The sequence below is a fragment of the Ruditapes philippinarum genome, unplaced genomic scaffold (genome assembly GCF_026571515.1).
Source record: "Ruditapes philippinarum isolate M1 unplaced genomic scaffold, ASM2657151v2 ctg11390_1_1_1_1, whole genome shotgun sequence".
In the NCBI taxonomy this organism is placed as follows: domain Eukaryota; kingdom Metazoa; phylum Mollusca; class Bivalvia; order Venerida; family Veneridae; genus Ruditapes; species Ruditapes philippinarum.
The window spans coordinates 3335-29050 of record NW_026862265.1 but is presented as its reverse complement, the minus strand read 5'-3'; the positions used below and the strand labels follow the sequence as shown (position 1 = coordinate 29050).

Here is a 25716-nt window from a genome sequence, read left to right as displayed (position 1 = left end):
TAACATGTATACATTTACGTTGAGCAATTTAATGCTTTGTTAACAATTTAAAATCCTTTACACATATTCATTGCTACCCTTGTTACATAAAGTGATAAACAGCTAAATTAGAAGTTTATTTCCATTTTAGAAATATAAAATATCTAATAAAATCATCAAATACCTGAATGAACTAAGACAGGGAAGCATGAGTAACGCCCTTTCATCCTGAAAATGATAGATTTACATAACAAAACTTGACAAATTAGAGATATCATCTATATCAGCATAGCTTCTTTTAGTGTCACACTAAAACCATTGTTAATATTGCATAAAAATACAGATGAATATATTTCCTGTAAGTATGATTCAATATCATATCAAAGCAATCATTTTTAACACATCCGAACCCTTATAAACCAAAAAAGCTAGTTTAAATCTAAGTGCAATGAAAGTATATGAGCATCTGTGAAATATTACCTGTTGAATTTCATCCCTCAACCATGTCCTATTTAACCACTGTTCTTTTGATTTGCTGAGAGCCATACAATTCTCACTAATGCTTCGAACTATACAGGACACCTCACTGCAACCTTCACAAAACAATATCTGCAATATCAATCATACTTCATATTATATGTTTTTAAATGATTGCATCTTATTACCAGTGTACAAATGTATATGACTTATTATACCATTTCTACTGCAGAAGGTATAAATTGTACAATTATCTATATGTTTCCTGTAGCTTTTTACAGGGTCCTCACAAGGATTTTTAAAAAAGGAGTCCTGGGACTCCCAACCCAAAAAAGTTGGAGTCCCACAGCAGATCGAAAAAATCCTAAGCCATCTTTTCTGCATTTATGTAGTTGATGAATTAGTGGGGTAGGGTCAGAATTTGAACAAAGAAAAAGCCTATTTAACAATGGTAATATGTCCCAACTATTTACAAAATTATTGTTTGAATTTTGGAAAAGAATAATTCCAAAATACCTGTATGAAAGAAATCTGTTTATATATCTCCTTAAGAACAAAATTAATGGCCTTGGGCAATTTCATTGTAAATGGTTAAAATCTTAAGAGCAAAAACTATTTTGTTTGAAATTTTTGTTTTAAAACCCTATAATTTTATTGTGTAAAATAACAGGACTTTATTTGCCATCCAGTTTAATCACCATATGATGACTATAAGGAAACAACATATTTTACTGCTTATAGATTTAATAAAAATATTTCATTATATATAGCTTTATACACTATAACAGACCACTAAATAATATATAATAATATTTTTTATAGTAACCATCCAGCTAGCTTTGGACTTGGGTGACCTGGATGGTGTAGATCATTTTTATTGTGACTGATCATATATTTTTTTTCTACATTTATTCATACTGTCCCTCTGCCCTGGCATGTAAAGAAGTTATCAGTCCCTTGCTAAAGTGAATGTACTAGTACTGGTAAACTGATTGGAAGCCTGCTCAGCTGTGCTTTGGTGAATTCAATGTGGCTTATTGCTGTCATCCAGAGGGTAAACTACCACCACCACTTCCACCAAATATTCTCGATAAAAATGGCAGTGTTTAATTATAACATATAAACACTGAGTTCTATGATGTATCATTATTGCTAAAAATGCTTTTTCAGTGCTGATTTTTCACCATTACTCTAAATTAGAGTAATGGTGAAAAACAACACAGTAAAGAGGCAAATAATTCACACAAGCACAGAATTATACTTGACCCTTGCTTTAAAGTAACTGGATTTGTCTACAAAATTTGCAGCTGCAGCCTGTAATCTACCAATATTATTTATGACATGGCCTGGATACTGGTAGCTGGAATAAATAAAGACCATGGCATATACTACTTTGTAAATCTGACATTTGTTGCAAATATAAACTTTTTTTTGTTTTTAACAAATGAAGAAAAACAAATGTACAAATGCCATTTAATTAAATATGAATCTGATATTGTTCTATTAGCTAATTTTTATAACTGTGTGTGTGTGTTGTGTCCCTTTTAAATTTTTTAATGTGACAAAAATGTATTTTTTTTCAACTTATATTTAATATTCCATTACCTTCCAGTTCTGGTGTTTGCAAATAAGATTAACCAGCAGTTGACATATTTCAAACTAAGAGCCACCATCTTTGTAACAAGGTTTTGAACAGCACAATCATCATTCAAGTCTTTAATGTCTTCTAAGACAATTCCTGTGCTTGCATCAACATCAATATCAGAAAAGAACAAATGCTTGGCACCTCCTATCAGGCTATAATCTCTCACTAGCAGAAGAATGTTATGTCTAAAATTTAAAGAGGAGTTGCACAAAGCATTTGTCATTTTCTTTTCTTATAATTAAACTAATATATTTATTGAATGGGATACCTCAGAAAAAAAGTTAAGTACAAGATATCTAAATGTTTGTAATACTTAAAAAAAGAAAAATAATTATACATCAAATGTCATTATATGAACATTTTACTAATTGTAAAATGTAGCCTATATATCTCATACTACATTTTAAAATTAATTAAATATAAAATAAAAACAGAGGATATTTTGTTTCTTTTAAAAGCTTTAATTTGTAAATTTAACAAAAACTCACATCTAAATGACATACAGTCATATTAATGATATTACTGAGTAAGACAAACTTTCTTTTTCCTCACATTTTATATTGTTTTCACAAAGTAACACCAAGTTTATATGGCATAATCCAGGACATGACATGAATTTCAACTGACTGATTATTTGAGTATTTCATCATTCAATAACATTTAAATTTTGTGAACATAACAAACCTTGTTTCCAATAGTTGTAGAAGTTCAATGCTCTGTACGACTTTTTGAGATCCAATTAGACATATCTGTTCTTCAGGATATTCCAAAGTCAAAGTTGTTGTATCTGAACAAGGTAACATTTAGAAGGCTCAATGAGTTAGATAACTAATGGAGCAGTTTTAATATTTACTCAATCCATTTTGAGCTTGTGAAAATAATTAATAATTACCTTAATAGGTACACATCATGTTTAACCACGGTAGGGAATCACGTGACTTTTATGGTTACGCGTACAGACAATATGGCGGCCTAAAACCTCGCTTCACATGTGTTTTTCAGGTAATTCTTTATTATATCTCTTTTACTTACATACCAGACCTGTTGCAGCCTACGCAGAATAAAGAAATGTTGCTGCCTATACCTTATTTTCCACCCCTGTGCTCATAGCTTTTACAAACACTCAAAAATTCAACAGAAATTTTCAATGTAGACAATTCTTGTCTAGAAAATGACCAGTCAACATTTAACATCCGTAATATTTACATTTTCAAATAAAGAAATTCTATGAACATTTTCTCTTTGCTAACTCGACGTAGTTTAATCAAAATCATAAAAATACAAATTTTGCGTGAATGTTACCCAAAAAAGAATTGTCCACATTGAACATTTCTGTTGAATTTTTGAGTGTTTGTAAAAGATATGAGCACAGGGGTAGAAAATAAGGTATAGGCAGCAACAGTTCTTTATTCCGCGTAGGCTGCAACAGGTCTCGTATGTAAGTAAAAGGGATATAATAAAGAATTACCTGAAAAACACATGTAAAGGGAGGTTTTTAGGCCGCCATATTGTCTGTACGCGTAACCGTAAAAGTCACGTGATTCCCTACCGTGTTAACAAGAGCATCGCTAGGTGGGGCATTATATGCCCGAAAGTGCTTTTTTAGTAAGGATGAAGCATTTGTAAGACATGAGAATTAAATAAAGTATTAAATAGCTGCCGGTTTCTTTTTGCCACGCCGGTTTTTGGCAAATTCAACCCCTATTTTTACAAACTTTAAAAAAATAAAAACTATCTTAAAATGTTATATTACTTATAGGTTTAAAAGTTTATATGTTTTTTTTTTATCTTAACTACTTTTTTTAAAAAATGCATTAAAGTTTGTATTTACCATGGTAAAGTGTGTTTTGCCATGGCATTTCGGTATTTTGCAGAAATTTTCCTACATTTGCCATGGCAATAATTTTTAAAAAATCTCGAAACATTCTAACACTTATTCTATGACATGTTCTTGATGCTATTGTTATTTTTGTATTGCAATCTCTATTTTTTTCATTTTGCCATGGCAAATTTTTTTAACCTTCGATGTGACAAGTTAGTTCCATGAAAAGTTGCACAGGGTCCCTAAGTAAACAAGCATTTGATAGTATTGCGGGCAATACAGTAGTCCCCTACCGGTCCCTCAAAAAGTTCTTTAATTGTCATACACTCCTGTGTATTGCCATTTATAATGAATTTGAGGATGAAGTCTGTATTTGAAAATATCAACCACAAAACATAATAAAATAAGTTTGTCTATATCACAGTAATGTGTTAAGTTTCCATGCTTAGTAAGGAAATTATGTTTATACAACCTTGTCATATTATTACGATGTGGGATTTTAAAGTAAATCCTATAAGGAATGAAGAAGTTGGAGTGAAAATACCAGTTTCTCGAAAAAAATCTAAGTTCAAGGGGGACATAATTCTGGAAATAGTCTTGCTAGAGTATTTAACCTTCTCAAAAATGTCGAGTGATAATAAGAAACATATATATGAAGTTTGAAGTAGATACATTAGGAAATAAAGAAGTTATTTAAAAAAGACAACATTTTTTCCCCTAAAAAATCTAAGTTCAAGGGAGGTAATACTGATATTTTTTGTGCTAGAGTTATAAAACCTTGTCACATATGAATGTGGTTGATGACCAGAAACTTATATTTAAAGTTTGAAGTAAACACCTTAAGAAATAAAGAACATATAGTGAAAAAGCTGAAAAATTTAAATCAGAAATCTTGAAATTCAGGCTATTTGTTGCCATAGCAACCAGAATTTTCAACATAGGAAGAAAAGAAAAATATGTGCATAATCTTCAGACTGCCATCTACCCATATTTCAAGTTTCATAAAAATATTTTCAGTACTTTTTGAGTTATCACTGGATCCAGTTTATGTGTTAAATTTGCCATATTTTCAGACTATTTGTTGCCATAGCAACCAGAATTTTCAACATAGGAAGAAAAAAAAAAGACGTGCATAATCTCAATACTGCCATCTATCCATATATCAAGTTTCATAAAAATATTTTCAGTACTTTTTGCGTTATCGCGGGATCCAGTTTTGTGGACGGACAGACTGACAGACAGACAGACGGACAGACAGACAGACGGACGGAGGGTAAACCTAAAGTCCCCTCCGGTTAAACCGGTAGGGGACTAAAAATGTATGTGCACTAAACTAGAAAACAATGGGCGGAACTAAATAAGCTGAATTTGGAACCACCCAACAAAAATAGCCAAATAGAAAGAACTAAAATCCACAAGCACAACAATAATGTCATACTGAACGATCTTTAAGGATCAGAAAAAACCATCCCCGATTGAATGCACGGGGGACTTTTTACAGCCTCCACACAGCACAAACAACGCTGAGGTAGCAATAAAATAGAGAGAAATAAGAATCCCTAGAGAAAGCCCAACACAGCAAAATTGGAAATGTTGCAGGCTCGGTTTGATTGAACCAGTTCATGGACGGTACTGGTAAGTGCAAGTTACCTGACGAGCAAATTTAATATAACAAGATATGTTTGTTAAACATGTATGCCCCCTATCGGCAGCCAATTAGTCATGTGATCAGGTTATTATGCATGACTTCTGACCCAGTGAACAAAAAATTAATAACGGTTATCTAGTATCTACTGGTCAACACTAGTCACAAGGTAATAATTATTGTGACCCCATAGGTTGTGTGCAGCAATTTAATTTATTACAAATCTTACCAAATAATATATGCATAAATTTTATGAATCATGTAGGCCTTATAAATGACAGCCAAGTTGTTATATTACATAAGACCTTCAAATGTGTATACGAAAAGCGTTTTTAGTTTAATATAGAAATATCAACCAAGGCAACTTGAGTTGTTGAGTTATTGGTCAGAAACCGTCTTTAAGTACATGGTCAATATGAGACTGACCCCATGACCCCAAAATCAATAAGGGTCATCTACTGGCCAAGACCAATGCACCTACAAAGTTTGAGGGCCAGCAGCTATGGGCTTGTGAAGTTATTGATTGGAAACCGTTTTCACCTAAAAGGTTAATATGACCTTGACCTTTGACCCCAAAATCAATAGGGGTCATCTAATTGTCAAGTCAAATGCACCTACTAAGTTTGAGGGCCAACAGCTCATGGGTTGTCAAGTTATTGATTGTCAACCATTTTTACCAACAAGATAAATATGACCTTGACCTTTCACCCCTTGACCCCAAAATCAATCCGGGTCATCTACTGATCATGAGCAATCATCATACCAAGTCGTAAGGTCTTAGGCCTAAACATTCTTTAGTTATTGATCAGAAACTATTTTTACCTAAAAGGTGAATGTGACCTAGACCTTTGACCCCATAATCCATAGGGGCATTTGCGGGTCATGAACAATCATCATACCATGATTGAAGTTTCTTGGCCTAAAAGTTCTTAAGTTATTGATCAGTAACCGTTTTTTACCTACAAGGTCAATGTGAGCTTGACCTTTAACCCCTTGACACAAAAATCAATAGGGGTCATCTACTGGTCATGAACAATCATCAAACCATGCTTGAAGTTCCTAGACCTAAGCGTTCTTTAGTTATTGATTGGAAACCGTTTTTACCTACAAGGTCAATGTGACCTTGACCTTTGACCCCTTGACCCCAAAATCAATAGGGTTCATCTGCTGGTCATGAGCAATCATCATATCAAGTTTGAAGTTCCTAGGCCTAAGCGTTCTTTAGTTATTGATCGGAAACCGTTCTTACCTACAAGGTCAATGTGACCTTGACCTTTGACCACTTGACCCCAAAATTAATAGGGGTCATCTACTGGTCATGACCAATCATAATACCAAGTTTGAAGTTCCTAGGCTTAAGCGTTCTTTAGTTATTGATTGGAAAACGTTTTTACTTACAAGGTCAATGTGACCTTGACATTTGACCCCAAAATCAATAGGGGTCATTTACTTGTCATGACCAATAATCATACCAAGTTTGAAGTTCCTAGGCTTAAGTGTCCTTTAGTTATCACTCGGAAACCATTTCGTCCACGGACCGACAGACAAATGCAAAGCAATATACCGCCTCTTCTTTGAATTGGGGGGCATAAATATTTAAGACAAACTGAGAATATATAACAAACAACTCTTGTATCACAAAAAAAATCTTAACACACAATCATAATTACTAATTGCATTCTTTAGATGATTGTTAAGAACCCTTTGATACGTAATTGTAAACAAACAAGAGGGCCATGATGGCCCTAGATCGCTCAACTGACCCATCAAACTCATCCAAAAAATTACCTAGACAAGCATTCTGACCAAGTCTCATGACAGGTGAGACAAAAATGTGACCACTACAGTGTTAACAAGGATTATCCATATTTGAGCAGTGTGACCTAGTTTTTTACCCAGGTGACACATATTCAAACTTGACCTAGAAATCATCAAAACAAACTTTCAGACCAATTTCCAGGATACTTGGATCAAAACAGTAGCAACTAGAGTGTTAACAAGATTTTTCTATTTTTAGCTCCGGTGAACTAGTGTCACATGCGATTTCGAACTCATCCGCGCAATTACCTAGACAAGCATCCTGACCAAGTTTGATGATAATTGAGTCGAAAATGTGACCACTAGAATGTTAACAAGGTTTTTCCATATTTGGGCGGTGTGACCTAGTTTTTCATCCAAGATGACCCATGTTCGAACTTGACTTAGAAATCATCAAAACAAACTTTCAGACCAATTAACAGAATATTTTGATCACAACAGTAGCCACTAGAGTGTTAACAAGATTTTTCTATTTTTAGCTCCTGTGACCTAGTTTTTCATCCGAGATGACCCATATTCGATTTAATCCCAGCAATGACCTAGACAAGTTTCCTGACCAAGTTTGATGACAATTGAGTCAAAATTGTGACCACAAGAGTGTTAACAAGGTTTTTCTATTTTTAGCTCCGGTGACCTAGTTTCTCATCCAGGATGACCCATGTTCGACCTTATCCAAGCTATCACCTAGACAAGCATCTTGACCAAGTTTGATGATGATTGATGCAAAAATGTGACCGCTGGAGTGTTAACAAGGTTTTTCTATTTTTAGCTCCGGTGACCTACTTTTTCATCCGAGATGACCCATGTTCGAACTCATCTGAGCTATCACCTAGACAAGCATCCTGATCAAGTTTGATGATGATTAAGACAAAAATGTGACCGCTGGAGTGTTAACATGGTTTTTTCTATTTTCAGCTCTTGTGACCTAGTTCTTCATCCGAGATGACCCATGTTCAAACTCATTTGAGCTATAAACTAGGTAAGCATCCTGACCAAGTTTGATGATGATTGAGGAAAAAATGTGACCGCTGGAGTGTTAACAAGGTTTTTCTATTTTTAGCTCCAGTGACCTAATTTTTCATCCGAGATGACCAATGTTCTAACTCATCCGAGCTATCACCTAGACAAGTATCCTGACCAAGTTTGATGCAAAAATGTGACCGCTAGAGTGTTAACAAGGTTTTTCTTTCTATTTTTAGCTCCGGTGACCTACTTTTTCATCTGAGATGACCCATGTTCAAACTCATCTAAGGTATCACCTAGACAAACATCCTGACCAAGTTTGATGATGATTGAGGCAAAATTGTGACCTCTAGAGTGTTAACAAGGTTTTTCTATTTTTAGCTCCGGTGACCTAGTTTTTCATCCGAGATGACCCATGTTCAAACTCATCCCAGCTATCACCTAGACAAGCATCTTGACCAAGTTTGATGATGATTGATGCAAAAATGTGACCGCTAGAGTATTAACAAGGTTTTTCTATTTTTAGCTCATGTGACCTACTTTTTCATCGGAGATGACCCATGTTCAAACTCATCCGAGCTATCACCCAGACAAACATCCTGACCAAGTTTGATGATGATTGAGGCAAAATTGTGACCTCTAGAGTGTTAACAAGGTTTTTCTATTTTTAACTCTTATGACCTGGTTTTTCATCTAGGATGACCCATGTTCGAACTCATCTGAGCTATCAACTAGATAAGCATCCTGACCTAGTTTGATGATGATTGAGGCAAAAATGTGACCGCTGGGGTGTTAACAAGGTTTTTCTATTTTTAGGTCAGGTGATCCGAGATGACCCATGTTCTAACTCATCCGAGCTATCACCTAGACAAGCATCCTGACCAAGTTTGATGATGATTGAGGCAAAATTGTGACCTCTAGAGTGTTAACAAGGTTTTTCTATTTTTAGCTCTGGTGACATAGTTTTTCATCCAGGATGACCCATGTTCGAACTCATCCAAGCTATCACCTAGACAAGCATCCTGACCAAGTTTGATGATGATTGAGGCAAAAACACGCCCGTTTAACTCACAACGAGTGAAAAATGTCCATCGGTTAAAATGTTGTGAGCAACTTCCGTTCCTCGTTGTGAGCACCCATCTTTGACGTGTGACACGATAAACAAGGTGACTTTTTCATATTTTTTGAAGATTACAGACATTTATGTAAAAATATCGGAATGCAGTTAGCTAGCTATGTGTTTTCCGAGTATGCACATGTAAAGATATTGTCTGTTGGTGGACAATTTGATGGAAATACTGTGCGACGCAGTCACTCGGGGTAGCTGGAAAACTGGGAGACAACTTCTCTTTTGGACCTAATTTAACATTTGAAAACGTCGATTCTTGGTGACGTATTGTGCATTCTTACCTAAAACAGATGCCCACAAGTCATCAGCGTAAATTATTTATCTGAAAGTCTTCATAGAAACCAAGATATACCTTTTTTGCTTTAATCCTCGTTGTGAGCACCATAACCTCGTTGTGAGCAAGACAAGCGCAGTGCGTGTATGGTTTTAATATGTTATTCAGATGGTTGAAAATATAATTTTCAATATACCACAGCAATTAAAAAGTTTTTGCACAGCAGCATTTCTTTGCACTTGACGTTGTGCATACCCCAAAGGGAGGCGTATTAGTTTTGAACTGTTCGTCTGTCAGTCCGAGCAAATATATGATAATTATGAGCTTCATTCTGTAGTTAAATAAAGAACAAAAACTCATAAAATTCAAATTAAGAGCTATTTTTTGAGCTAATTTTGCTAATGGACGTTGGTCCAGGTGGTGTTTATGAGCTGATTTGCCTCATAAATATCAAAAGTTAGTCCGTCCGTCAATCTGTCCGAAAACTTTTACATTGGCCTTAACTTCCTTATTAGAAAACGGATTTGATTCATATTTGAACACAACATCCCTTAGCACCTTCCTACGGACCTGTATTTTTTACCTTGACCCCTGAATGGCCTTTACCTTGAAGGTCAAATTGTCCAAAAACATTTAAGATTGGCCATAATGTCCTGGCATAATATTTAGGCACAACACATCTTTGGACAAGGCCTTTCAACTATCCTATTTTATTTGAACTTGACCCCTGAATGACCTTCACCTTGAAGGTCAAATTGTCCAAATACTTAAAAATTGGTCAAAACTTCCTTATCAGTAAACGGATTCTACTCATATTTTGAAACAACACCCCTTTAGGCAAGATCTTCAAACTGATCTGTATTTTTTTTATCTTGTACCGTGATGACCTTCTAGAACATCCAAAAACTTTTAAGATTGGTCATCACTTCTTTATAAGTAAGTTTGATTTAATTCATATTTTGGACACAATGCCCCTTTGGACAAGACCTTCCAACTGACCTATATGTATTTCACCTTGACATTGAATTACCTTCACATTGAAGATGTAATCCAAAAACAAATAATCTATCTGGTCCATAAATCAAAGGACAAAGCACCACTTCAGGGGCATTGTCAACTTACCGTGATAGTTCTTGTTTTACATAACTTGGTCAGTCTTCAGTTCAGGATAAACACATGTATGTGTGTATCACACAGACTGTGAAATTGTTGAAATATTCATAAACTCCCGTGATGTTCACTCGAGCCAAACTAGAGTATACGAAATAAAATACCTGATTTACCTACACTGATTAGTTCTCCTGTTAATATGATGACTTGTGAAAAGAAGAATAATTTTCAAAAAAACTTTTAAAAAGAAAAAGAAAAACTATTGCAAAGAAAAACTTTTGTACAAAAACGTTTTGATTGCTTTTGGTAGATTGAAAATTGTATTCTTGCCATTTGAATAACATATTAAAACCAGACAAGCACTGCGCTTGTCTTGCTCACAACGAGGTTATGGTGCTCACAACGAAGATTAAAGCAAAATAGAGTATATCTTCGTTTCTACGAAGACTTTCAGATAATAATTTACGCTGATGACTTGTGGGCATCTGTTTTAGGTAAGAATGCACAATACGTCACCAGAATCGATGTTTTCAATGTTAAATTAGGTCCAAAGAGAAGTTGTCTCCAGTTTTCCAGCTACCCCGAGTGACTGCGTTGCACGGTATTTCCATCAAATTGTCCACAAACAGACAATATCATTACATGTGCATACTCGGAAAACACATAGCTAGCTAACTGCATTCCGATATTTTTACATAAATGTCTGTAATCTTCAAAAAATATGAAAAAGTCACCTTGTTTATCGTGTCACACGTCAAAGATGGGTGCTCACAACGAGGAACGGAAGTTGCTCACAATATTTTAACCGATGGACATTTTTCACTCGTTGTGAGTTAAACGGGCGTGAAAAATGTGACCGCTGGAGTGTTAACAAGGTTTTTCTATTTTTAGCTCATGTGACCTACTTTTTCATCGGAGATGACCCATGTTCAAACTCATCTGAGCTATCACCCAGACAAACATCCTGACCAAGTTTGATGATGATTGAGGCAAAATTGTGACCTCTAGAGCGTTAACAAGGTTTTTCTATTTTTAACTCTTATGACCTGGTTTTTCATCCAGGATGACCCATGTTCGAACTCATCTGAGCTATCAACTAGATAAGCATCCTGACCAAGTTTGATGATGATTGAGGCAAAAATGTGACCGCTGGGGTGTTAACAAGGTTTTTCTATTTTTAGCTCCGGTGACCTAGTTTTTCATCCGAGATGACCCATGTTCTAACTCATCCGAGCTATCACCTAGACAAACATCTTGACCAAGTTTGATGATGATTGAGGCAAAATTGTGACCTCTAGAGTGTTAACAAGGTTTTTCTATTTTTAGCTATGGTGACCTAGTTTTTCATCCAGGATGACCCATGTTCGAACTCATCCAAGCTATCACCTAGACAAGCATCCTGACCAAGTTTGATGATGATTGAGGCAAAAATGTGACCGCTGGAGTGTTAACAAGGTTTTTCTATTTTTAGCTCATGTGACCTAGTTTTTCATCCGAGATGACCCATATTCAAACTCATCTGAGCTATCACCTAGACAAGCATCTTGACCAAGTTTGATGACGATTGAAGCAAAAATGTGACCGCTAGAGTGTTAACAAGGTTTTTCTATTTTTAGCTCTTGTGACCTACTTTTTCATCGGAGATGACCCATGTTCAAACTCATCCGAGCTATCACCTAGACAAACATCCTGACCAAGTTTGATGATGATTGAGGCAAAATTGTGACCTCTAGAGTGTTAACAAGGTTTTTCTATTTTTAACTCTTGTGACCTAGTTTTTCATCCGAGATGACCCATGTTCGAACTCATCCGAGCTATCAACTAGATAAGCATTCTGACAAAGTTTGATGATGATTGAGGCAAAAATTTGACTGCTGGAGTGTTAACAAGGTTTTTCTATTTTTAGCTCCGGTGACCTAGTTTTTCATCCGAGATGACCCATGTTCGAACTCATCTGAGCTATCACCTAGACAAGCATCCTGACCAAGTTTGATGATGATTGATGCAAAAATGTAAGCTCTAGAGTGTTAACAAGGTTTTTCTATTTTTAGCTTTGGTGACCTAGTTTTTCATCCGAGATGACCCATGTTCGAACTCATCTGAGCTATCACCTAGACAAGCATCCTGACCAAGTTTGATGATGATTGATGCAAAAAATGTTACCGCTAGAGTGTTAACAAGGTTTTTCTATTTTTAGCTCTTGTGACCTACTTTTTCATCCAAGATGACCCATGTTCGAACTCATACGAGCTATCACCTCAAGTTTGATGATGATTGAGGCAAAAATGTTACCTCTAGAGTGTTTACAAGGTTTTTCTATTTTTAGCTCTTGTGACCTAGTTTCTCATCCGAGATGACCCATGTTCGAACTCATCCGAGCTATCAACTAGATAAGCATCCTGACCAAGTTTGATGATGATAGAGGCAAAAATGTGACTGCTAGAGTGTTAACAACTAAATGTGAACAGACGACGGACAATCATCGATCATAAAAGCTCACCCTGAGCATGCTCAGGTGAGCTAAAAAGTGAAAGTACTGGTAACTTGAATGTGTTTAAACACAACTTAGGAACTGTATGTTATCTAAAGTACATTTTGTAAAATCAGCATCAGACATAATTATAATAGTTACAAAAAGTGATTATGTAATTCCATTACATTCTATTGCAATAAGAGAAGATTTAAGTATTCTTGGACTAGTCATTATGTGTTACATTGATTTCAGAAAAGTGGTATTTAAATACTTAAGGTATTACGACCCTAATGTCATGACACCATAGGTCAGATATGATACCTTAAAGTACACCTGTATGCACAATTTTAACAAAGTTTACCGTATGGAAATCAAGTTATGGCCACTTTTCTGAACTCAAGCTAGGATGTTATGAGGGCACTTTTTTAGAAATGAGGAACCTTTAAATAATCTACAATAACATTCTAATGAAAAATGTTTTCCTATTAACTTTTGGTAAGAAACAAATAGTACCATTCAGCTAACAATCCACATAAACAAAATTATGGTTTCTACTTAAAATTTATGAAATCTGTATAAAAGTGTTACCCTACTCCACCAATTTTTACCACGTGTCTGACCATTTTCCTACTTAGGGAGCCTAATTTAAAAAATCCTTAAAATTTACACAAATGAGTGCCTGTTTTCAAAGTTTCCCTAAATTTTTAAAGAAGTATATTGGTTGATCTTATAAAATATGAAATACTTTTACCGTCTAGTTTTGATTTTATTACACTTTGAAAATATCAGGTACCATATTTATTACTAGATTTAGCACAATTTAGCCAATAAATACCTATATAAATTAGAAAATCAAAAAAAAAAAAAAATTTCTTTCCAAATGGGACATGAGAGATACATAAATAAATTGTTAAAAGAAAACAAGAGGGCCATGATGGCCCTGAAGTCGCTCACCTGTATATAGGCCCCCGGAGCGGGCCAGTTTAAACCCCAGGGCTTTTATTTGAACAAACTTGGTAGACACCCATTAGAAGATGTTTCATGCTAAACATCTAAGGTCTAGCTCGTTGGGTTTTTTAAAAGAAGATTTTTTCAAGTTTTTTCTTTACACATATAGTTAAAAACAATGACACACCTGGGGCAGGGCCAGTTTTGACCCCATGGCTTTTATTTGAACAATCTTTGTAGACACTTACTAGCAAATGTTTCATGCTTTATATCTAAACTCTAGCTATTTGTGTTTTTTCAAAGAAGATTTTTAAGTTTTTGCCATACACTGTATGATATAAGGAAAATCAATGTCCCCCTCGGCGGGGCCAATTTTGACCCCAGGGCTTTTATTTGAACAAACTTTGTAGACACTCACTAGAAGATGCTTCATACTTAATATCTAAACTCTAGCTATTTGAGTTTTTTCAAAGAAGATTTTTTTATTTTTTTGTAATACACATATAAGGAAAATGAATGACCCCCGGGACGGGCCAATTTTGACCCCAGGGCTTTTATTTGAACAAACTTGGTAGACACTCACTAGAAGATGTTTTCATGCTTCGTATCTAAACCTTAGCTATTTGGTTTTTTTTTTCAAAAAGATTTTTTTAAGTTTTTGCTATACGTATATAAGGAAAATCAATGACCTCCGGGGCGGGGCCAATTTTGACCCCAGGGCTTTTATTTTGAACAAACTTAGTAGACATCCATTAGAACATGTTTTTCATGCTAAATATCTTAGCTCTAGCTCTTTGGGTTCTTTAAAAGAAGTTTTTAAAGTTTTTACTATATGCATATAGGGAAAATCAATGACCCCCTGGGCGGGGCCAATTTTGACCCCAGGGCTTTTATTTGAGCAAAATTGGTAGACACCCATTAGAAGATGTTTTATGCTAAATATCTTAGCTCTAGCTCTTTGGGTTCTTTAAAAGAAGATTTTTAAAGTTTTTACTATATGCATATAGGGAAAATCAATGACCCCCTGGGGCAGGGCCTATTTTGACCCCAGGGCTTTTATTTGAACAAAATTGGTAGACACCCACTAGAAGATGTTTCATGCTAAATATCTAAGCTCTAGCTCTTTGGGTTTTTTAGAAGAAGATATTTAAAGTTTTTTCTTTTGGTTGCCATGGCAACCAGAGTTCTGCATGGAATTAAATTCTTTGAACAATTTTCAAAGGTGACCACCAAAGGAACATTCCTGTGAAGTTTGGATGAAATTGGCTTGGTGGTTTATGAGGAGATGTCATTTAAAGTAAAAGTTTACGGACGACGGACGGACGCCCACAAAAGCAGTATGAATATATAGTATCATTACAAAACTGGCAGTTTTTTTAAAGGACAAGATTGACTTGACAGGGATTAAACATATGTTGTGCATTCTTTTATTCAAGTCAGACATATTAATTACGAATTTCCTGGATATCAATATATTTACAATTTTAGTATCTAACCCATAGATAAGCATAGTATATAATTAAAAAGACTTGGATATTTCACAATATTATTATAAAACTGAATAAAAATATCAGCGATAATTATACCATTTCATAAAAACATAGTATATGTTCATATACTTATTTCTATTGCACGCAGTCCCATTCAATATTGGATATTAACACGTGTATATTTTTTTACAGTTAAAACTAGGCTAGAGGAAATTAATTTACTAATTTATTTTCAAATGGTCATTATGCATTCAACATCCCATATTTTATGCATCTGTCATTAATTTTATGTTCTTTCTGCAAGTGCAATTTCCTTCCTTTCCATGGAGAACAGATATATTTAAATTGTTTTGTTGATTAATGTTTCCAATAAACCTTACAAATATGCTTATTTATGATATTAATAAAGATGCAATCTAGGAGTGCCATTAGACAATATAATATAATTCAATTCTTGGAGCCATGTCAGTTTGATGTTATCAGAACAGGTCGCATGTACAATGTAGAAATTGTTATTGCATGATTTAACGCAGATTTTGCATTATACTTAAATTAAATTGAAGTTCTTGTATCCCAGTGTTTTATCAATGAATACGTGTTCAAACACACTCATAGATTACAGTTACATAACAAGAGCACCGCTAGGCGGAGCATTATATGCTCGAAAGTTTTTTGTTTTTTTTAGTAAGGATGAAGCATTTGTAAGACATGAGAATTAAATAAAGTATTATCTCCTTCAAATAGCGATCCTCCTATGAACTTTGAATATTGTGGGCCAAATGGAACTTAAGTTACGCTCCGGAAACTGTTTTCAGTTTTAAGGTGATAGTGACCTTGACCTTGTGACCTCAAAATCAATAGGGGTCTTCTACCTTATATGCACAATCATCCTATGAAGTTTGAACACTGTGGGCCAAATGGAACTTAAGTTATGCTCCGGAAAGTGTTTTCAGTTTTAAGGTGATAGTGACCGTGACCTTTGACCTTGTGACCTCAAAATCAATAGGGGTCTTCTACCCAATATGGACAATCATCCTATGAAGTTTGAATATTGTGGGCCAAATGGAACTTAAGTTATGCTCCGGAAACCAAATGGCTAACGGACGGACGGACGTTCGGTCGAAATGGAATTATGAAGGGGCCATTTCTTTTGTTATTTTCTATTGTTTAATAGAGGACCGATGGCCCCTTATTCTATTGTTATGGAATGAATTCTATTGTTCTCTTTTGTTCTGTTTACAGTTAGATGGCCCCCTATCCCTATTCAGTAGTGCGGACGGACAGACGGACGGACGCCAGGGGGTATAACATAAAAAGGACATATATATATAAAATAACAGTTTAACAAATTAAAATATCATTTCATATAAGTAATAAATTAGATAAATTAAGTTAATGACTGAAATCAGATGAGGCATTGGATAAAATTATTAAAAAAAAAAAAATCACTTAGGCAATCATCCTATGAAGTTTGAACAGACTGTAAGCCAAATGGAACTTGTGTTATGCTCCATAAACCACAATTTTCAGTGTTAAGGTCATTGTGACCTTATGGACCTGAAATCAATAGGGGTCATGTATTGGACATGGCTTTCATCCTATAAAATTTTACAGCTGTAGGTTAATTAATACTTAAGTTATTGAGCGAAAACCATTTTCAGTTTTAAGGTAAAAGTGACTTGACCTTTGACCTTGTAACCCCAAAATCAATAGGGGTCTTCTACTCAATATTGACAATAATCCTATGAAGTTTGAACACTTTGGGCCAAATGGAACTTAAGTTATGCTCCAGAAACCACAATTTTCAGTGTAAAGATCATTGTGACCCCGACCTTTGACCTTATGACCCTAAAATCAATATGGGTCATGTATTGGACATGGCTGTACATCCTATCAATTTTTTTAGCTGTAAGTTGATTAATACTTAAGATATGCTCCAGAAACTGTTTTCAGTTATAAGGTAATAGTGACCTTGACCTTTGTGACCCCAAAATCAATAGGGGTCTTCTACCCAATATGGAAAGTCATCCTATGCAGTTTGAATATTGTTGGCGAAATGGAACTTAAGTTATGCTCCTGAAACCAAATTGCTAAGGGACAGACGCCAGGGGTATAACATAATATGCCCAAAACTCTTTCGGGCATATAATAAAACTATTACCAAATAATAACAAGATATGTTTGTAAAACATGTATGCCCCCTATCAGCAGCCAATTATTCATGTGATAAGGTAATTATGCATGACTTCTGACCCAGTGATCAAACAATTAATAAGGGTTATCAAGTATCTACTGGTCATGACCTTGACCTTTGACCCTTGACCCAAAACTCAATAGGGGTCATCTGCTGGTCAAGACAAATCATCATACAAAGTTTGAAGTTCCTAGGCCTAAGCGTTTTTACTTAATTGATTCAGAAAACCGTTTTTTACTTACAAGGTCAATGTGACCTTGACCTTTGACCCTTGACCCCAAAATCAATAGGGGTCATTTGCTGGTCATGACTAATCACCATGCCAAGTTTGAAGTTCCTAGGCCTAAGGGTTCTTTTATTATTGATCCGAAACCGTTTTTAACATACAAGGTCAATGTGACCTTGACCTTTGACCCCAAAATCAATAGGGGTCATCTGCTGATCATGACCAATCACTATGCCAAGTTTTGAAGTTCCTAGGCAATAGTGTTCTTTAGTTATTGATCAGAAACCGTTTTTTACTTACAAGGTCAATGTGACCTTGACCTTTGACCCCTTGATCCCAAAAATCAAAAGGGGTAATCTGCTGGTCATGAAAAATCACCATACCAAGTTTGAAGTTTCCTAGGCCTAAGCGTTCTTAAGTTATTGATCAGAAACCGTTTTTTACTTACAAGGTTGATGTACCTTGACCTTTGACCCCTTGACCCAAAACTCAATAGGGGTCATCTGCTGGTCACCACCAATCATCATACAAAGTTTGAAGTTCCTAGGCCTAAGCGTTTTTAGTTAATTGATCGGAAACCGTTTTTACCTACAAGGTCAATGTTACATGACCTTTGACCCCTTGACCCTAAAAACAATAGGTCATCTGCTGGTCATGACCAATCACCATACCAAGTTTGAAGTTCCTAGGCCTAAGGGTTCTTAAGTTATTGATCGGAAAGCATTTTTACCTACAAGGTCAATGTGACCTTTCCCTTTGACCCCTTAACCCAAAATCAGTAGGGGTCATCTGCTGGTCATGACCAATCACCATACCAAGTTTGAAGTTCCTAGGCCTAAGGGTTCTTTAGTTATTGATCGGAAACTGCTTTTTACCTAAGAGGTCAATGTGACCTTGACCTTTGACCCCTTGACCCCAAAATCAATAGGGGTCATCTACTGATCATGACCAATCACCATACCAAGTTTGAAGTTCCTAGGCCTAAGGGTTCTTTAGTTATTGATCCAAAACTGTTTTTACCTAAGAGGTCAATGTGACCTTGACCTTTGACCCCTTGACCCCAAAATCAAATAGGGGTCATCTACTGATCATGACCAATCACCATATCAAGTTTGTAGTCCCTAGGCCTAAGGGTTCTTTCGTTATTGATCGGAAACCGTTTTTACCTACAAGGTCAATGTGACCTTGACCTTTGACCCCTTAACTCCAAAATCAATAGGGGTCATCTACTGATCATGACCAATCACCATATCAAGTTTGAAGTCCCTAGGCCTAAGGGTTCTTTCGTTATTGATCGGAAACTGTTTTTACCTACAAGGTCAATGTGACCTTGACCTTTGACCACTTAACCCCAAAATCAATAGGGGTCATCTGCTGGTCATAACCAATCACCATACCAAGTTTGAAGTTCCTAGGCCTAAGGGTTCTTTTGTTATTGATCGGAAACCGTTTTTACCAAAGAGGTCAATGTGACCTTGACCTTTGACCCCTTGACCCCAAAATCGTTAGGGGTCATCTACTGATCATGACCAATCACCATACCAAGTTTGAAGTTCCTAGGCCTTAAGGTTCTTTACTTATTGATCAGAAACCGTTTTTGCTTACAAGGTCAATGTGACCTTGACCTTTGACCCCTTGACCCCAAAATCAATAGGGGTCATCTACTGATCATGACCAATCACCATACCAAGTTTGAAGTTCCTAGGCCTAAGGGTTCTTTAGTTATTGATCCGAACTGTTTTTACCTAAGAGGTCAATGTGACCTTGACCTTTGACCCCTTGACCCCAAAATCAATAGGGGTCATCTACTGATCATGACCAATCACCATATCAAGTTTGTAGTCCCTAGGCCTAAGGGTTCTTTCGTTATTGATCGGAAACCGTTTTTACCTACAAGGTCAATGTGACCTTGACCTTTGACCCTTAACTCCGAAATCAATAGGGGTCATCTACTGATCATGACCAATCACCATATCAAGTTTGAAGTCCCTAGGCCTAAGGGTTCTTTCGTTATTGATCGGAAACCGTTTTTACCTACAAGGTCAATGTGACCTTGACCTTTGACCACTTAAACCCCAAAATCAATAGGGGTCATCTGCTGGTCATAACCAATCACCATACCAAGTTTGAAGTTCCTAGGCCTAAGGGTTCTTTTGTTATTGATCGGAAACCGTTTTTTTACCAAAGAGGTCAATGTGACCTTGACCTTTGACCCCTTGACCCAAAACTCAATAGGGGCATCTACTGATCATGACCAATCACCATACCAAGTTTGAAGTTCCTAGGCCTTAAGGTTCTTTACTTATTGATCGGAAACCGTTTTTGCTTACAAGGTCAATGTGACCTTGACCTTTGACCCCTTGACCCCAAAATCAATAGGGGTCATCTACTGATTCATGACAAATCACCATACCAAGTTTGAAGTTCCTAGGCCTTAAGGTTCTTTACTTATTGATCGGAAACCGTTTTTGCTTACAAGGTCAATGTGACCTTGACCTTTGACCCCTTGACCCCAAAATCAATAGGGGTCATCTACTTGTCATGACCAATCACCATACCAAGTTTGAAGTTCCTAGGCCTAAGGGTTCTTTAGTTATCACTCGGAAACCATTTGGTCTACGGACCGACGGACCGACAAGTGCAAAGCAATATACCCCCTTTTTTTCAAAAGGGGGCATAATTAATTTATCATTTAAAGTTTATTCATCTCTTTAAGAGTAGGATACTTCTACTTCAGGAATGGTGACAAATGCATTTTAAATTGTCTTCAATTTGAAAGCTACTCATATACATGTTAAGTCTTTAATGCATGTGCAAGTGTGTGTGTGTGGTTTTTTCATCTTCTTTTTATTTTTAGGATTTTTAGATGAAAAAAAGAAGAAAACCATTTGGAAATTTTTCAATTCATATATATATATAAAAAATTGAAATCAAACATAGAAAATGCTTCATATTACAGGAGAGAAAGATAAAAGTATATGAACAGAGCCTATTGAATGTGTACCTTTATTTTTGTCTGACTGTATACAAAGTACAATATGTCTTATATGCTGCCTCTCACAAAGTTGTTGCCATTGTGATGATGTTTCATTTTCATATTCTACCACAAGGCTGAACTGCGCCCATGGGAAATTTTCACAAACCATCTTTGTAGGTGCAATTACACAATTATGTTTATCTAAGCTAAAACAAAGTGAAATGTACATTGAAAGAAGAGATTGTCATTGTTGACAATCATTTTAATTATCTGAAAGCTTTTATAGATTAAGTAATGTTTATGGATCTTGTGCCAATAAAGAATGTTAAAAAATGAACAATATAACATTCATACTTTGTACTAAAGTATTCTTGATCATTAGTTTTATGTTTTCGCCAGAAATTGATTATACTGTAAAAAGACAGATTGTTCTTACAATTTCATAGTTGCTGATTTAAATTTCATATGAAATCAAAGGACAATTACACATTTACATCTGACAAAAGTGAGGAATTGTAAAATCTTCTTACCTATCTATTATATGTTCTGATTCAGATGAAGACAATATGCAAGGACTTAGCAAATTACCAAGGTTTAATGCTTTTTTCAAACAACTCAGCAAACTAGGTATGTCCCTCTGTACCAGAATTAAGATCTGAAATTGACAATCAATATCAATAACCCAGAAACTGCACAGAAAAAGGAAACAAGTGGTTTCAAAAATGGACAGAAACAACATTGTATAAGTGTTACGAAAAATTCAACACTATCTGTATTATGCTTGCAAATTTCATTATAAGAATTCACAAGAAAAAGAAGCAAGAAATTTCTAAATGGGGTAAATGATATGTCCTAATGTGCTGGCAGGTACTTTATGCTGGAAAGTATTGCCTGGCAGACCTATATGTTTCCATGTAACCAATAACCCTATTTTTCATGTTATCAGTATGCTTTCAGACATGCCAAACTATTTACAAAAAACACAACCCTGAAATACTAATTTGTCACAAAAGGTAAAGCTGTTTAGACATAAATACAACTAAGTTGCTGTCGAAGATAAAGAAGTCATATAATAGCTTCTGCATTTGGTTAACAGTCAGAGTTGGCAATTTAGAACACCATCAATTTACATATCACCAATTGATAAAACTCACCTTTTGCTCTGAATCTTTTGTTTTTGCTCTCTTTTTCTTTAGCCAGGTTTCAATTTCTCTGCATAATGTCACAACTTTTGGATGATAAATTTTCTTCTCATAAAACTGTGCTTTGAGTTCAAACAAAACTTGTCTTGTGCTATCCAAATTGGCTTCAAAGTTAAAGAAAAGTAAAAAAAAACTTTATACATTCAACATATATATCTTGGCAACACAAATAAGATTTTTTATGTAAATCTTAGAGCTATACTAAAAGGATATTATACTGTGTTGAGTACAATATTGTTGATTTGTATTGGACAATCACATGATTCAAACATTGGAAGTTAGATGATGACATTTTATAAGGTGTGTGATCATTATTTACTATATCAAAATTCTTGCAATTTTAGAAGAAAATTTCTCACAGTCATTTTATTTTTTACCTCCCCCTTCTCCAACAAGATATGATTTTTTTTCTTCAAATATTAATAAAAAGAAGAAGAAAACAGTATTTTTTTTTTACAACAAGAATTCTGAACAATTCAATTTCATTTCTCATAATTAAATTAAAAAAACATCATAGGGAGTTTTCATGTTTGTATTTTGATCATTTAAGCAGTGTTCGAAATTAGCAGTAGTCCGATAGCCCCTGACTACTAAATTTCTCCTTGGGCTACCAACTTTTTACAGTAACTAGCCCGACCAGACTACTGTATTTTCAGAGGCACTATAAACAACTGTTTTGAACAAATGAATCCTGCTAGTGAAATGTCTTTTGGGCTAGTGAATATTCCAATCTGGTAGCCCGACCGGACTAGTGGATTCAAATCCGAATTTCTTACACTGTTTAAGAAATAAAAGAAATGGATATTTTCCTCTCATTACAATTCTTCAATGCTTAATATTAAGAAGTTTCTGCAGGTCTTTTTGGATCATTAATTTGAAAATTAAATGCAGCTAAAGCTGGTGCCAGGGGACATGAGAGATGTTACACTTTCCATTATCCTCTTTGTCCTGATTTTTATTCAAGATTTTTAACTTTAAAGAAAACTAGAACTATCACTAAATGTGATTAATACCCCCGCAAGACTGCTTCGGTAATGGGGATGTTACTAGTAACAGAATACCTTGTAAAAGAATTGAAATAGTTATGGTTGTGGGCAATTAAAGATAGTTGTGCTTCTTGTATGTTGCATTTTCTTTCAATGTGGATGACCATTGATGAAGTTTTATTAAATTACTCTGTAATAAGTCCAGAAAGACAAGGAAAAGGAACAAAGGGCAATAACTCTATAAATACTGAAGATGGAGTTATGGTCATTGTACACTGCACTTCCTCTCATTGTGCTTGACCATTGTATGAAGTTGTATTGAATTCCAACTACTAGTTTTCAAGTTATGCACTGGACAATAAAAAGTAACAAAGAGCAACAACTTTAAAATGAGTCAAGAAAGAGTTATGGTTTCTGTGCACTGCGCTTCCTCTCAATAAACTTGACCATGGTATGAAATAGTATTGAATTCAAACTTGTAGTTTTCAAGTTATGCTCTGGACAAGAAAAAAGCAATGGAAAAGAAACAAAGGGCAATAACCCTGGACAGAGTTATAGTTCTTGTGCACTGCACTTCCTCTTATTGTGCTTGACCATTTTATGGAGTTGTTTTGAATTCCAACCAGTAGGTTATAAGTTATGCTCCGGACAAAAAAAACAAAAAACAAGAGGGCCATGATGGCCCTGAGGTCGCTCACCTGTATATAGCCCCCCCCCCAACCCCATCCCCCCCAATGTTGCAGGGCCAATTTAACCCAAGGGCTTTTATTTGCACAAACTTGGTAGACACCCATAAGAAGATGTTTCATGCTAAACATCTAAGCTCTAGCTCATTGGGCTTTTTAAAAGAAGATTTTTTTATGTTTTTACTATACACATATAGTTAAAAACAAGGACACCCCTGGGGCCGGGCCAGTTTTGACCCCAGGGCTTTTATTTGAACAAACTTTGTAGACACTTACTAGAAGATGTTTCATGCTTAATATCTAAACTCTAGCTATTTGGGTTTTTTCAAAAAAGATTTTAAGTTTTTGCTATACACATAAAGAAAATCAATGACCCCCGGGCGGGGCCAATTTTGACCCCAAGTCTTTTATTTGAACAAACTTTGTAGACACTCACTAAAAGATGTTTCATGCTTAATATCTTAACTCTAGCTATTTGGGTTTTTTTAAAGAAGATTTTTTAAGTTTTTCCTATACACATATAAGGAAAATCAATGACCCCCAGGGGCGGTGCCAATTTTGACCCCAGGGCTTTTATTTGAACAAACTTGGTAGACACTTATTAGAACATGTTTGATGCTAAATATCTTAGCCATAGCTCTTTGGATTCTTTAAAAGAAGATTTTTTCAGTTTTACTATATGCATATAGGGAAAATCAATGACCCCCCGGGGTGGGGCCAATTTTAACCCAAGGGCTTTTATTTGAACAAACTTGGTAGACACTTACTAGAAGATGTTTCATGCCAAATATCTAAGCTCTAGCTCTTATGGTTTTTTGAAAGAAGATATTTAAAGTTTTTTCTTTCGGTTGCCATGGCAACCAGAGTTCTGCATGGAATGAAATTCTTTGAACAATTTTTAAAGATGACCACCAAAGGAACATTCCTGTGAAGTTTGGATGAAATTGGCTCAGTGGTTTATGAGGAGATGTCATTTAAAGTAAAAGTTTACGGACGGACAATGGCGAGACGCCGGACGAAAAGATCACAAAAGCTCACCCTGTCACTTTGTGACAGATGAGCTAAAAACAAGGAAAAGTAACAAAGGGCAATAACTCTGTGATTAGTCAAGATGAAGTTATGGTTCTTGTGCACTGCACTTCCCCTTATTGTGCTTGACCATTGTATGAAGTTGTTTTGAATTCAAAACAGTAGTTTTCAAGTTATGCTCCGGACAAGGAAAAGTAACAAAGGGCAATAACTCTGTGATTAGTCAAGATGAAGTTATGGTTCTTGTGCACTGCAATTCCTCTCAATAAGCTTGACCATTGTATGAAGTTATATTGAATGCTCCGGACAAGGAAAATGCAACGGACCGCTGGACCAACCACTGGGTGACTCTAAACTTAGTTTCGGGGGTATAAAAACAATATTATCTCTTGTTGTTTCAGATACGAAATATTTTCTATACTTTTTATATATCTTAATTATAAAATATCCCAAAATCAACACTGTAACTATATTTAGTTATGTTATGTAAAGGGTTCCTTACATCCAATAACATGTTTGTATTTTTCTTGCAGTGCACTCAGACATCCTATGCCTGATTCAAGGCAACAGTTGACTGTTATTTCAGATGCCATAACAAGACCATGAAGAATTACAGTCATCTTGTAGAGTTCATCAGAGGAAT

General features: G+C 35.4%; 1 protein-coding gene across 1 annotated transcript; it reads right to left on the bottom strand.

Moving 5' to 3' along the window:
• Positions 1-163: 163 nt before the first annotated feature.
• Positions 164-25716, bottom strand: LOC132718469 (protein shortage in chiasmata 1 ortholog-like; the record flags this gene model as incomplete). Its single annotated transcript, XM_060702169.1, is given in 9 exon segments — positions 164-207; positions 460-588; positions 1723-1816; positions 2062-2286; positions 2786-2888; positions 21198-21376; positions 21701-21825; positions 22325-22476; positions 25576-25716. Coding segments are annotated over 9 exon segments (1169 nt in total), but the record flags the coding sequence as incomplete, so codon positions are not given.